Below are 15,479 nucleotides of genomic sequence, written 5' to 3' on the forward strand. Positions count from 1 at the left end.
AAAAGCTCAGCTCAGCCTCTATCCCAGCATTGTCCTTGCTTCTGATAAATACAACAGGCAATTCTGCAAACACAGACTTTTCCTATTGCCACGCAAGGGAGTGGTGAGAACCTGTTGTTCTACCCTTCTCCCCAGGATATCATTAGGATTTATTACCAACCCCCAGTGCCCTCCTTTCTCTGGGATGGGTTGGACACTGGCTGCCTCTGATCCTGCGGGTGCAGCAGGAGGGGGATTACAGCTCGTGGGGCCACAGGTCAGGGCAGGTAAAGGCAGCAGAAGCTCCTGATGCTGGGGAAATGGGACTGGGGGCAGAACCAAACCCCTCTTTCTCCCCACAAGCCAGGGGTTCTTCCAATCCCATGCCCTGGGGAGCCCTCTGGATGGGGTGGGGCAGGAGCTGTGAGGGGATAGGGACTGGGAGGCTGGGAGTTCTGCTCACTATGGAGTATTTAGCAACTCAAAGCAGAAATGAAAAATGATCATAACTGTGCAAAACCAGTTTACACTTACTTGATTCTCTCTGAAAAATTCTGGAGCTGGTGGCCCTAAGGGGGCACAAGAGGGTGGCAGGAGCCACTGGCCATGTGGCAGAAGCATCTGTATCCCTGCTGTTCCCTGCAGGTGACAGGACTCCCTGGGCAGTACTAGCCAGGACCCTGTGTGCCAGCTCCAGGAGTTTGTGCGTGCCCTGGAGAGAGTCCCTTGCTCCCACAAATGGAGGGTGCACAGATGACCTCTTCCAGGGGATTATGGCTGAACTGGGGGGCTTTCATGGGAAGTATGAGCAGGCAGGGATCAGGGTCTTACCAGGATTAAGGTATTTTCCATGCATTTAAACTAGTTGTCACGAACCTAGAGCTGACCCAGAGCACAGCACCTGGGGGACGGGAGATGAGGGGGGAGAAGCTCATGCCCACCCCAAAACCCACCCCAAGCCTTGCAGGGTGCAGGGGGAAGTTGGTCACAGAGGCTTAGAAGCCCCCAAAGCCCCAGAGGTGATCTCTGGTCCTCAATTTGCAGAGGTGAGCAGGTGCTGCACAACCCCAGATGCTGATGGAGCAGAGCTCGGGGGGCTCAGGGGGAACAGCAGCAAGTCCCAGGGAGACAGCAGAGCCCTGTGCCCTCTCTGGGGCCAGGACAGAGGGGTCCATTGTGGGAGATGTGAGAGCTGGGTGGCTCCAGGAGCTTGGTAACCTTAATCCTCCCTTGGATTAATGCTTAGGGGAGCTGGGGACAGTGTTTAAACCTGCCAGAGTGAGCCCTCGTGTTGAGCACAGCCCTGTAGTGGGGTCGGAGGGGGACAGAGGGCACAGGGTGAGGACAAGAAGAGGTGCAGGCAGTCCTGTGGCCTGGTCTGACATGCAGCCTCAGATTTTGTGGGCATGTGTGCCCTGCCCTTGCTGGGAGCAAAGGGATGGGCAGTGTGAGGACCAGCCCTGTGACAGGGTCACTTCTGGCTGCGCTGCTTGGCTCTCAGAGGCTGTTCTGGCTCTGCAGGGCCACTGCAGGCTGGACCCCTTGAGCCTGGCCAAGGTGGAAACCATCTGCCCTTGGAAGGGTACTCTTCTGGGGGAATGTCTGCCTGTAATGAAGCTCTGGGATGAAATCCCTCTCTCAGGATAGACTGGCTTCCCTGGGGCTAAGCTTTCAGGCTGGCTCAGAGGACCAGTGTGAGGATGCTCAGACAGCCCATGTTCCTGCCCACACAGACCCAAACTGAGCCCAGACCCCAGCAGAGGACCCCCGAGCTTGTGGCAATAGGAGCCACCCTCTTCTGTAGCCACTGGCCATGCTGGGGATTTGCAAGGCCGTGCAGAGGCAGAGCAGTCCCAGCCCCAGCTCTTCCCCTGAAGCACCTGGTCCCAGCCTACCACACCAGGTCCTTGTCCCCAGCCCCAGCTGAGCAGGAAATGCCACATGGGTACTCTTAGAGGAGGTTCCCACCCTGGCAGTGTGGGTGCAGCTCTCTCAGAGCATCCCCTGGTCCCAGCTCTCTACCAGGCACCTGGCTTCAGCATGAAGGTGTCCCTGGACCTCCTCCACCATTCTAAAGGATTGGCCCCTCATGGGAATCCCCTGTCCTGTGCCTAGTCCAGACCATGTCCTGTGCTGCCCAAACCTGCTGCCAGTCCCAGGGAGCTGCCACAGGACATTGTCACCCATCCTGATGTGGCCAGTGTCACCTTGGGTGTGTCCCTGGCAGAATGGGACTGGCCTTGCAGGGGCTGCAGATGCTGTGTGCCTGTCCCCTGGGGCAGTGAGGCAGGATGGGATGTACTGTCCTAAGTGGCATCTTAACTAGATCTGATCCAGTCTTGCAAAGCCACAGCGCCTTCAATTCCCTTAGCGCTCCAAATCTGCTACTGTGCATCTAAGCGGATTATTTTAAATACCCCATGATGGACTGCTCCTTTGTAATATAAACCAGCCTCATGTGTCCCATTCCCCTCCTATTTGCTGTTATTTAGCTGCAGCTGTGACAGCTAGAAGTCTCCCCTTGTCCCCCTGCTCCCTAGGAAACATCCCTTGTACCAGCCCCTTCCCCAAATCCTCTCTCTCCTGCTGCTGCCGGATCCTGGGGATGCTCCCTCCACACAGCCTTTAAGCTCTTGGGGTGAGTGATGGCTGTGGGATGTGCTGCCCCAGAGCTGCTTCATCTCTGCCCAGAACTGAGCCCTGCACCATCATCACCCCCACCTGCACCTCAGGGCCAGGCCGTGCCTCAGCTGCTTTCACCCAGAGAGGGACCTTGCAGCAGCCCTTTTGGGTAGGTTTTGCCAGTTTTCAGGTTTTTGCTCAAGCTGACTGGCTCTGACACCTCAGTCCTCAATGAAGTCAGCCAAGAGAGAATATCCTGCCTCCCATTCCCACTGGAGGGGGGTTTGGGGAGCACAGGGGCTGTCCTAGAGCCCACCCAGCCCCACTCTTAGCAACGGCAAAGAAGCTGCCAGTTTTACAAGCACTTCCCTTTGGGGCTTGTCTGATTAATGAGGGCTTGTTATTTCCAAACTGTTTGAAATCGTGTTTATTTTATCTGCCGCTGGATTCCTCTGACTCAGGGCTCATCGTTAACTGCCAAAGATGAGTGACAGATCCTGCTAATTACAGCTAATGATGGCCTTAAAGGATCTCTGCACACACACATGTGTTTGTGTGCACACATGCCAAGGGCCATTTATAATTTAAAGTGGGGAGAGTCGTTAGCATAAACCATGCCTGGATTAATTGCAGAGCGCGGCCTCTCCAGGGAGGATGCTCACCATGAGGTTGTGGTTTCAAGCACTGGATGCTGAGGGCAGCACAGGCTGCCTGGGCAGTGGCAGTGTGGTCCTGAGCTGAGTGTCAGCCTCAGAGACACCAAATCAAATCCACCACACAGGAATTGTTTGGCACAGAGCAGTTAGGAGGGGCCAGAGGACACCAATATGTGGCGTGGACATGAGTGGCTTGGAGCCATGCATGGCCAATGGGAGCTTGGCCATGCATGGAGCTGGTGTCCAGCCCCTGGAAGAGCTCTGTGGGGTGTTTTCCAACTATGAGGAGGACCATGCCCAAGAGACCCAGTTCTGCCCCAGTTTCTGTAGGAACAGGCAACTGGAGGAATGGGAGGCATTTTTTGTGGCTTTACTGAGGATAAAGCTGCAGGAGCACCAATCCCTTACTAGACATTAGAAACATCACCCAGGGGGCTGGAGTTAGCAGTGCCCACTGCCCTGGATGTGCTCTTCCCTCTTCAGTCCCTGAGTAATCCAGCCCTGATGTGGTGACTTTGCTTTTATGTTTTTCCCCAGGAGGAAAAGAGAGAAGATGGAGACAATGAGGCTTTCTCTGCCCCTGGGCTGGAAAATGCAGAATGAGAAGCAGCGGCTGCAGGATCTCACGGCCACCACCCTGCCAAGGGGATGGGCAGAGTGGGCTCATGCCATGGGCAGCCTGACTGGGGGCTTCCACAACCTTCCACAGTGAGGTCTGTTCCAAGCCCTTCCCTAAGGCAGCTCTCCATTTGCCTGGGCTGACTTTCACCTACCCCTGTGAAGAGGGCACCCATGTGTCCCCTGACTCCATCTCCTCATCCTTCCTCTCCCTGGGGGTCCTAGTGATGCCCTTGCCCCTCTCCCTGTCCTGCCATCTCATGGAAGAGGTATCCAGAAGGAAACCAAAAGCTGTTCCAGATGGCAGAAAGGCTCAACAGAGTAGAACAACTGTTCCCCAGTCCTTACATTTCTGCAAACCAAATCCACCTTTCTTGGAAAAATGTAATTCAAGCTCCTCAGTCTTCCTTGGAGCTGGTGAGCAGCAAGAGCAAAGTGCCAGCATTGGCTCCCTGGGGAGGGGAAGTGCCATCCTGCAGAGTGCTTCTATATTGGTCTCTGCCATGAGCTGGTCTAAATTGGAAGCGATGGCAGCAGCAAGCGCCAGGATGCTGAGATGGACTCCAAGGCCTGCACAAAGTGATTTCAGGGGCTGCTTGTGCTTGGCCTGAGGGATGCCTGCCAGCACAGGACACTGCAGTTCTAATCCCACTAAAAGCTAGGTGGAAACAACTTGGACAAAGGCTTTTGTCTTTCTTGCTGAAAAGACCAGATTCCTGTCAAGACTGATGGCTTGTGAATTTGTCTAGGGTCTCTTGAATTGTTCTGGTCCCCAAAACACTCAGGTTTCTCCTTCTGAAACATCCATAATGTTCAATTTAAGGCTCTTGCTGAAGGAGCTGTCAGAAGCTGCAGAACAGAGCTTCCTTCAGACATGTGCAGCCACTCAGTGGTGGTGACCGTTCCTAAAATTGCCCAGGGAGGCTGTTTGGTCAGGGCCAGCTCTTGCTTGTGCTTTTTGCATTGCCAAACTCCTGTCACTGTCCTCCAATCCCTGTTCACACAGGGGTCCTGGGGGTTTATGCTCTCTGGACCCCATTCTCCCCCCTGGCATAGTTTCCTTTGCCATGGTTCCACGCTGGCATTTTACAAAGCCTTCTCCAGGCCACCTTTCTTACAGCTTTAATAACACCACTGTAGCAGGGTCCGGAGGTTACAGGAAAGATGCTCTGGAGGAGCCACAGAATGGGAGCACAGGAAGGACTGTTATGGAAGCAAGAGCAGTGACAGCCATGCTGGGCACCCACTTCACCAGGCTCAGTGCCATTTTGCCACAGATGCAGAGCTCTGGTGGCATTGGTGACCGTGGGGACATCAGTCTGCAGAGTCCATGTCTATGGTACATGGAGCTGTACAGCCCATGGGAAATGCGTAACTTTGAGGTCCCAGGGCAACTTTGGGGTGTGCAGAGCTAAGGAGTCACCCCCAAGCCCAGGTGATGTTTTTCCCTCTATGCTGTGGCCAGGGAGGGTCAGAGCCGTGCAAGGTGTGGGGCACATGGCAGGACAGGTCACCACGAGGCACCATGCTACAAGCTGCTTGCTCAGCAGCATGCTGAACCCTGCCCAAATAGCCCCTGTGATCACCATCACCCAGTGAGAGACCCCAATTGCAAAGAAAACAGGGAAGCAGCTGAAAAAATAAAGTGTTACCATGGCACTGTGCGTGCCAGGTCAGAAATCTGGGATGGTGCTGAAGCACAGCCTCAGATGTTCCTCCTGCCCCAGGGTATGAAGAGCCAACAGAGAATGGAGAAAGAAGTGCCAGGAGCCAGAGGGAAGACACCCTCCTGATGGCACCAGGGATGGGCAGTCAGGACTTGTAGGTCCTCCAGATACTTGGGAAGAGCCAGGGATGCTGCAGCCACATCTGTGTGGTGTGAGGTGAAATGACCTAGCCCTTGCTCCCTGTCTCCTGAGCATGACACAGTGCCAGGCTGCTCAGTGAGGGGCCAGCCTCTGTGGGTACCCCAGCCCCTTCACCACCTGCAACCCTCCCCAAATGCCAGAAGTATCCAAAAGATGGAGAAATCTCCTTAACCAAAGAATGGCCACAAGTTCCCAGAGACAGTCCCATGGGGCAGTAACTTTTTTGAGTTGAAAGATGAACAGAGATGAGCTGAGCAGACGGCTTTGCTGGGAGAACTGGAAGGTGATGCAGCCTCAAAATCAGGATCAGAGGCAATGCCTGCCTCACAACCCTGCACATAGGACTGCCACACTGAGACCACCAAACTCCTGCACCTCTGCCCCGTGCCTCTGGTTATCCCCAGCATCAGCTGGCCTGGGGCAGGACAGGTCACAGCCCAGCTCTGTGCCCCCGGCCCTGCAGGTGTGGGCAGGGTGTGGGTGGAAGCAGCATTCCCTGCCCTATCTGCCAGCCTCTGGGATTAGCTGTGCACATCAGAGCAGCTCTAGCAGTGCCTGGGTAAGAACAGATAGACACAGATAAGGCAACCTGAATCCTGGGGAAGGCGAGCCAGCTGCATTAATCCCCGTGCATCCAGGCACTGACTGGAAGATGCTATCATCCCCTTTCTCTCCCCAGCAGCTTGTGTGTGGCTGTCAGTCCTGCCTCACGCAAGGACAAAACCTGGCGCTTGCATGGGTGGCCCCTCTCTCCCAGAGCTGCTAAGTGGCTCCCATGGGGACACTGCTGGTACAGGGATGCACAACCCACACAGGGTTAGAGCTGGTATAGGTGTCTACAGCCAGTGTGGGACACCACAGCTGGTACAGAGAGCTATGGATGGGGCAGGGGCGTGCAGCCAGGTGGAGACGGCCAACAGTATGAGGAACACAGCCAGGATGGGGACCCAGCTGCCATGGGGACACATGCAGGGGGACTCTGTAGAGCCCTGAGACATAGTGATGCTGCAGGACAAAGGATGACCTGCGGTATCACCCACCCCTGTGATGGCTCGGGGTCATCCCCACGTCCTTCCCCAGGCTCCGGCTCTCCAGCTGCAGCCAGCAGGAGGGTTCAGCACTGTGCAGGCACATGGAGGGAGGGGAGCCCTGCCAAGTCCCTGCTGTGTCCCCATCGCTGTCATGCTGCAGGCTGCACGGTGTTGGGTGCAGCACAGCACTGCCCATCCCGTTAGCGCTGGCATGAAAGTGCCACCGCTGCGGCAGCTGGGCCTGGCCACCATCTCTACTTCCAGGTAAACAGATGAAACAAGCGGCTCAAATTCCCTCCCCGCCCCGGCATTCCCGGCCACACAGACCCACCATTCAGCCCGCCACCCCGAACAAACCTCCAGTGTTTGGGAGAGGGCTCCTGCTCCCAGCGGAGCGCCGTGGGGGGGGACACGCTGCAGCCGGGCATTTGACACCTGGCCAGGCTGGAGCGCGGCCAGGGGGCACAGAAAGAGATGCTGTGTTTTTGGCTGGATCCTGCCGTGCTGGGGCAGGGGCAGAAAGGACCCCTTGTGTGCATGGGACCCGGGGATGCCCCCATGGCTTGGCTGCAGACAGGGTCCCATTAGCCTGTGGCAGTGGGCACCAGTGACTCCTTGGAGTGGGACCCCAAAGGGGTGAGGGAGTCAGAGGTAGGGATGCCCTGCTGCCATCCAAAAGTTTTGCAAGAAGTCACAAAAGCAGTGGGGATGATTCACCACATGCAAGTGCTGGCAGAGGCAGAAGCAGGAGGCAGCTTTCCCTGTGCATCACCTTGCCATTTACAAGGATGAGAGAAGAGTGCCGGTTCCTGCCCCTTGGACTCTTCTCCTCCAACCTCCCAACCCTCTCCCCAGATTTTCCTTGGCTGGGGGTCCATCCTGCAGCACATCCTGGGATGCTCTGGCCACGGACGGGGCTCAGAGGGATGCCCATCCCTCCAGGGAGCCTGACACTGAGCTGAGCACATCCCTGCCTCATCCATGACACTTACTGTGGGGCCAGGCTGAAATGGAGAGGGGAAGGCAGGAGGCAGAGCCTTGATGCTCCAGCATCCCAGCTGTTCCTTCTGCTGCCTCCATCATCCAAAAACAGCTGTCAGTGCTGTTCTCAGGGACATTGTCCCCTCCTCCATGCCTGACACCTTCCTCCCTTGCTGTCCCTGAGAAGGTGGTTTTCCTCCCCAAGGAGTGCAGGGAAAGCATTTTCCACCACGGCAGATGAAAATGGATTCCAATCCAATTTTACCCTAGTACCACTTCAGTGATTTTGATGGAGCTGCTCTGGATGGGTGCTGGTTGGAGCCAGAGGACAGCTGTCGTGGCTCCATAGACCAGGGGTTTCTTATCTGTGTCACCTTTGATTACTGTAATTGAAATCCTGCTCTGATCTGAGCCGTGCCCGAACGTTTGTGCTGCCTGTACGGCTCTCGGCTCCAACAGCAAAATGACGTTAATAGATTTTAAAGCCAGGCAAGGCCTGTAAGAGCATTTCTGCCTGACCTCCCGGATGGCAGCCGACAGCCACCACTTACCCCAGTCCTGCGCTCGCTGCTGGCACAGCCCTGTCATCCCCCTGTGACTCATTTTCCCTCCTGGAAGCACAAATCCTGCCTTTCCCCAGAGCTGCTCATGTGTCTGTGCTGGGTAGCCTGCCTCCTCCCACCCCTTTGGAACAGAGCCTGCTCTCGAGGGAGGCAGGGTCCAGGGGTGCTGGTGGGATCACAGTGGGATCGGCTTCCCTACCCTAGCATGAAATTCCCCATGGGAAGCATTGCCGTTTTCTGGCATCTCCTGGCCAAAAGGGCAGCAGGGGGCCCTGCTGCCAGGCAGGAAGCAGGAGATGGAAATGCCACTGCACAGTCGAAGACGCTCCTGGCTTTGGTGCCAAGCTGGACAATCGGCTGTGGCTGGTGGCATGGCCGGCGCTTTGTCACCCTCCTCATCTTCTTTGTGAAGCTGCCCGTGGTGTTTAGGCAGAGGCTGCGGCAGTAAGGGTGACGCCAGCCCAGACAGTGTCTGAGGGCAGGAGCTGGGAGGACACGCGCGCTGGCACACACATTCCTGCAGTCTGGCTTGGCCAGCAGCCGGCACAGGGAGCGAGCCAGCCCTCACCACTGTGGACAGCAAAGCTGGTGGCTCCCTCTGGGTTGCTGAGGTTCTGCTCAGCCAGCCTGGCCTCTGGGAGCTGCCCTCTGGGACAGGCAGAGGTGTCCCAGGTTCAAAGCTCCATCACAAGAAGATGGAATGCAAATCTCAAGGGTCAAACCCTGCCTGTGTCAGACAATCACCCTGAACCCCCAGGTTTTTCACGCTGGCAGCTTTTTTCATGACCATACAGCTGAGAGCTGGTCAGCTCCCTGTGTGCTGACACAGCAACCTGGGCTGGCACCAATCTGACAGAGCCATCTCAAAACTTCATACTCTGGCCAAAGGGAAAGCAGGCTGGCCAGACAGCAGGGCACTCCAGCACCCCACCACCAGCACACAGTCTCCCCCTGGATCCTGGCTGGCCGAGCAGCAGTGTTTCCTCTCACGCTGGCGGGTCGTGGGCCGGCAGAACACACAATGCTTGGGGTTATCCAGGCCTTATCAGCTCTGGCCATGCAGTGCAGGCAGGAAAAGGCTTTCAATCCCAGCCGAGCCCTGTTTCCGTCAGGAGCCATTCCCTCTGTCATGGGGGAGGGCTGGACCATGCTGTGCTTTTGATATGGGGACCAGTGAAGCTGGGCTATGGGGAGAGCAGGACCACGGGGTTTTCATGCTGTACCCCAAAAGCGTTTCCAGGCTCTCTCCTTTGTGCTGGGAAAGCTGCCTGTCTCCAAGCAATGCAGCTGTTCCTGCCCCAACTTTACACACCAGAGCTGGTGAGACCCAGGAAAGGGGTTGCCTTTAGGGCATGCAGCAGAGGTCTGGGCTGGCTGAGACTTCCTTTGCTGGGGGTCACTGCTCCCCATCCCAGGGAGGCATTCCAGAGCTCTGACATGCCAGGAAAATGCCTGCTCAGAGCTGTACAGGCAACCTGAGAAATTCCACAGCAAAGGTCACCAATGCCAGCCACAGGGGGGGAAACTGAGGCATGAGGAGATAACATCCTTCCCAGGGCTGCTCCAGCCTCCTAAAGCTGACTGGAGGAAGAGGACTGTGGCACAGGGTCTCTCTTAGTTCCTCAGCCCAAACCCACAGGATCAGGGAATGCCTGGCCCCTGCTCCTCCAATCCCTGCAGCAGCACACACGGGTGGAAAGGGGAGGCACTGGCAAAGGCTGGGCTTGCTGCGATCCCCTCCCGCTCCATGATTAATTGAACACAAGCTAAAATTAGCCTGGAGGCAGCACCCCTGGGGTCTCCCAGCAGCATCCCACTGCCCGTCGGCTGCCTGCAAGTGGGTCACGCTGCAGCTCCCTCCCAGCTGGGCACCCTGGGTGCTTGGGGGACCCCCACGCTCTGCTGAAGGTGGGAGCATCGCTGCTGGCTCCATGGCACAGCTCTGCACCTCTCACCTCCCCGCTGCCGCCCTTCCCAGAGGCTTTTCCCTCTCTGGATTCACCGGGCAGGGCTGCGTTATGAGGAGCAGCTGGGAAGGCACAAGGCTGCCTTTTGGGATGGCAGGAGTGTGGATCCCCGTCATGTTCCTCCCCATGCCTTCAGGGATCTGTTATTTTTAGCCACTTTCTCTACCTCATGTTGCTAGCTAAGCTCTGGCTCTTTTTCCTCCCCTTCCCTGGCGTTAATTTGTTTTCTCTGTATTATTTGCAGATTCAGGGAGGCAGAACGAGGTGTTTTGGCACAGGGGACCACTCAGCCATGGCTTCTTCATGCTGCTCTCCATCCAGGGTTTTGGTTGGGTTTTCTCACGGCTATTTTTAACCCACACCGGCAGCTCTGAGGGGATGAAACACCAAGGGGTAATGCAAATTTGAGGTTCCCTGTGGCCCATGTGCCAAGCCAGGTGGGAGGGTGCTCATGGTTGTGCAGGGATGCTCCCGGGGAGGCAGGGCAGCACCTGGACACAGCTCTCAGCTGCACCCTCTGTGCTGGATTACATACAATGCCTCCTGCTCCCTCTTGACCCCTCTGCTCATCCAAGTCTGCAACCTCCCCCGTGCCACATCAGCTGGGGAGAGCAGGGAGGCTGGGCTTTTCCCTTGGATCCAGAAGAAAGCAAACAGGGAGAAAGTTAATTAAAAACTTCAAAGCCAGATCATTCTAATTTGGCTTAACACGGCAGTCCTGCTCAGCATTGATGCTGTCCCAGAGGTGCCTGCTGGGGCTTGGGCTGGGAAGTGCCCAGAGTGTCACATCACAGGATGTTCGTGGGATTGTCACCCACCACTGCCACCACTGCAGCCCTGCTCAGCCCTGGGGATAGGCTGCCACAGGGCTAAGCTCGGGGCTGGGCACCTGGGCACCCACCTTCCCAGGGACTGGATTTTGAAGCCAGGAAGGGTGATTCCATGGGGAGGCTGTTCCTCAGTTTCCCCATGGCACAGGGCTGCCAAAACTGCTTGTTGGGAAGATGTTTTCAAAGCACCTGGGGTGGTGCTGATCCCCATATCCTGGCATGATACCACTGCCCCATGTGAAGCAGTGCAGGGCTGGGGCTCCTGGGGGAAAGCAGGGGGTGTCTGCCTCAGCAGGGTCCAGCAAAACAGTGGCCCTTTGTCCTAGGGTGAGGACCTGGCACCACGGGTCCTGACCCCTCCAGCCACTGCTCTGAAGGAAGTAGGGGACATCTTCCTTGCCCCATTCTCACTCTTTTCTCCAAAAGGAACCAAAAGTCCTCTGTTTTTTTCCAGAAAGCTACGTCACAGGACAGTGATGCTCCTGCCCAAGCGCTCTGCCGCCTTGCTCTGCCTCCTGCCCCCGCTTTCAGGTTTTTTTGGTGGTGGGTTGAGGGTTTTTTTTCAGAACTTTTGGCTGCATGGTGAGTAAAGGCATCCTGCTGTCTGAGGGCTAACGGCTCGTTGGAGAGATAATAAAGCAAAGGGGAGTAAATTAAAGTGACTATAAATAGCACCAGGAGAGGAAAAGGAGATGAAGTCATCTTCCTTCAGCTGAGCTGGTATTTGCATCACTCCTTCCCTTTGCCTTCCCCTGCCCCCTCACCCTGCTCGGGAAACAGTCATTCCCAGACACTGGGATCCTGCTGTGAGCTCTGCATGCCTCCCTGGACCTCCATGGGGCTGAGAAATCTCCTCCTGGGGTGTCTGCCCAGTGCTGGGGACTCACTGGAGACCACAGCGAGGTGCCAGTCACTTGCCCCCAGGCTCCATGGCAGCTTCCCTACGGATCTGTGGCATCGCCCTGTGCAAACCAGAGCAGGGCCCTATGCAAACCAGTGCCTCCAGCATGACTCCAGCGCTGCATCCTAGGAATAGCTTTCAGAAGCCATCACAAACCCATTTTCTCCTTTGCAGCTCATAAAACAGGCAGCTAAAGAGACCCCCAGGACCAGTGGCCTGGAGAAAGGGATGCTGCAAACCCAACAACAGCAAGTTCACCCAGAGAAGCCCCTCCAGGAGCCAAATTCCATAATTTACATTTTTATTCTTTAAGATTCTAACATCCAAGACTCAAAAACTCCCCTATCAGTCCCAGGACACATGGGAGAGGAAGGATCCTGGCCCTGCAGGAGCCTCCCTGGAATCAGCAGAGAGCTTCAGATCTCTCCTCGAACCCCTCCATGCCAAGGAGGCCACTGCCCCTGCAGCCCCAAGCAGCCTCAAGCCCCCCAGCTGCCCCCTCACATGAGGTATATTTACATGAGTCAGAATGAGGTCACACCACGGTTTCCTTATGTCAGCTACCGACTCCTATTCCTGTGCTAGGCACACACACCCGTGTTATTGCAGGGTATTTATAGCTATTTTACATGTATAATTATAAAACCACAACTCCACACACACACAGAAATAATCCCAGTGCCGGGATGCAGGGGAGTGGGGCCAGGCTGATGGGAGCAGGAGCAGGACCTGGACCGCACCGCTAATAATAATTCTTTGCACTTTATATATAGCCCCTTTCATCCATAGCTCTCAAAATCACTTTGCAGGCATTTAATTAAGCTTCCCAACATCCTAATGTGATGACAGCCAAGAAATAATATCCTTGCTTTTAGGTACAAAGAGAGCGGGGGTGGCAGGACTTGCCTGAAGTCCCACAGCGAGTCCAAGTGTCCTGTGTCCTGCCCCACACTTGTGGGATGACCACAGGGGAGATTTTGACTCAAAAAGGGGATGAGGACCTCAAGATCCTGCCCAACCCCTCTCCTCGGTTTGGGGTGGTGACACGGATGACATTACAAAGCCTGGGGATGGCAGCAGTGACCCCAGGGACTGCTGGGCTGCAGCTGCCCATCAGCTGGATCAGCAGGTGGAAGAGACAGATGCATCCTGACAAACTCATGGGTGTGAGCTTGGGGGAGAGCAATAAATGAGATGACAGGTCTGAAAGGGCTGATTTATGAGGAATATTAAGAGTCGTAATCCAGCCTGGCCTGGCCATCCCCCAGGGAGGCAGGGTGGTGACAAGGACCCAGAGACATCACAAACCAACAGGATTCACTGGGGCCAGTGCCAAGATATCTCCAAGAAGGAGGGCTGGAAGCAATTGTGCCTCTCAGGCACCCAGGCAGCTCAGTGTGGGGGAATAGATGGGTCTCAGTCAGACAGCCTGGAGACGGGATCCCACAAGAATGGGTCTCTGTGGTCCTCCAGGTCTGAGGTTTGTGCTCCCCTGAGCACCCTCTCTACTTCCCATGTACACCCCTACTTGGATGGACCAGTTGCCCCCATCCTTGGGGTGCTGCAGAGGGCACAGGGAGCATGGGCTCCAGTTTTGGACACTGATGGAATCACAAGCTGCCACCCAGCAAGAGTGACACAGCAAGAGAAGGTGGCCAGCAGAGCAAAAGAGTGAGGAGGTGCTGGAGACAAACACTGGTGTTGGCAATGAAAGTGGCAGGAAAGGGGCAGGACTGCAGCCCTGGGGGTGAGGCTCACTAACATCTGCAGAAAAAGCCTCTCTGCTGACTGCTGTCCATGCATGGAGGGGTGGGGGTAAGTGCCTGTCCTCATCCCCACCCTGGGGATGCCCTGTGGGGAACCAGCAGTGGATGCAGGGTGATTCTGTACACATGGGGACTAAATGCAAGTCAAAAATCATAAAGCCTGATTGGATCCTGTAGCAAGTACCATCCTGCCATTTTATGGTCATGCTGCTATTTTTTTCCTCCCAGATTATATCCAGATCCCTGCTCTCTGAAACAAGCTGCACACGAGCCGCCCACCAAGAGCCCCCAGCTCATACCAAGCCCCCAAGGTGAGGGACCAGAACCTCTTTGCATCACAAACCCAGGCACCAGAGAGCAATGACCGAAACATGAAGCCAGAAAACAGCAGCAAACCTTCTGAGGGGCTGCAAAGAAATGGCCCCAAATGAGTGTGTCTCTGAGGAAAAAGGAGAGAGGGACATGGGGCAGGAAGCCAGCACAGTCTGGGCACTGCCACAGGGACAGCAGCACTTTTGCATCACTGAAACTGCCCCATGACTTGCTGCTGTCACTGCTCTGAATGCCACATCCGCTGTCCCCCCTCCACCACCAGCCAGACGTCTCTTACCAGGAGCTGCTGGCAGCTCTGCCACCTCGCTGGCCATGATGAAGGTCTCGAGGATCCTTGCACGGAGCTCAGGGCCTGCCTCGGTGCTGAGAGGAGAAGGAGAGGGGTGTGAGGACACCAGCAGTTCCACCTCCCTGGAGAGCCCCACCTCCCTGGAATAGCAGGCAGCTACCCCTGTGGGTCTGCTGTGGGACTGAGGCATTGCTGTGAATCCCAGTGTGTGCATCGTGCCTGCGCACTTTGGGCACTGGTGTGATGTCTGAGCACCACAGCTGGAATGGCAGCTTCCACATCTGGCCTCCCCCTACGGAGAACGCTGTGCCTGGGGCACTGGTGGATTGGCATACAGCAAAACCAGCTTGGTTGGGAGCAGCCTGGGCAGCATGAGCACCCTCCTCTCACCCTCCCTGTCCCATGCATGGCAGAGGACCTCACCTGGCGGCCCCAGGGCGCAGCAGCAGCTCCCCAAAGAGCTCCCCAAGGAGCCGGGGCGAGAGGCGGCTGCGGTGGCCGCCCTGGCACAGGTGACAGAAGTGGCGGGCGAGCTGGCGCAGGAGCAGTGCCTGGGGCTGTGGCAGGGCTGGGGGGGCCAGCAGGGCTCTGGCTCGCTGGCCACACTCCTCCAGGCCTGGGGTTTCTGTAGCAGAAGGGACACAGGAAAATCAAAAGGTTAGTTTGGGAGGGCAGGGGCATCCCCATGCCTCTCATGGGAGTTCAGCACCTACCAGCACACAGAGCATGAGCTGTGGTAGCTCTCTGCTTCTCCTAGAGACCCAAAAAAACCTGACCTCAACCTCTCCCAACACTATTTTTTTACAGCCCATCCCTTTCCAGACAGGCCATGGGACTTGTGGATATCCCAGGGTCTGCAGAGATTATTTCTTCAGGGTCTTGGCCATTTCTTTCTGAGGTTTGCCTGCCCCGTTTGCCCAGTCACACCACCCCAGATCAGGTTGTCAGGTGCCTTTGGCACATTCCTTCTGTCAGCACATCCAGGAAGGGAGCTCAGAGGGCTGAGCTGCTCACCTGGTCAGGGCTGCACCTCAAAATCCCTCACTGCTGCTCAAATGGAGAACATTCCATGGTG

At 56.2% G+C, this 15,479-nt stretch overlaps 1 protein-coding gene across 1 annotated transcript in view; it reads right to left on the reverse strand.

The window, feature by feature from the left end:
- Positions 1-15,479, reverse strand: part of PIK3R3 (phosphoinositide-3-kinase regulatory subunit 3) — a 78,699-nt gene that overhangs the window by 46,883 nt on the left and 16,337 nt on the right. Inside the window, exons 6-7 of the mRNA XM_036388331.1 lie at positions 14,828-15,029; positions 14,393-14,478 (exon numbers count right to left, since the gene is read on the reverse strand). Of these exons, the coding sequence (XP_036244224.1) occupies positions 14,393-14,478; positions 14,828-15,029 (288 nt within the window). The remainder of the gene's footprint in view (positions 1-14,392; positions 14,479-14,827; positions 15,030-15,479) is intronic.

Source organism: Molothrus ater, chromosome 9 (genome assembly GCF_012460135.2).
Source record: "Molothrus ater isolate BHLD 08-10-18 breed brown headed cowbird chromosome 9, BPBGC_Mater_1.1, whole genome shotgun sequence".
In the NCBI taxonomy this organism is placed as follows: domain Eukaryota; kingdom Metazoa; phylum Chordata; class Aves; order Passeriformes; family Icteridae; genus Molothrus; species Molothrus ater.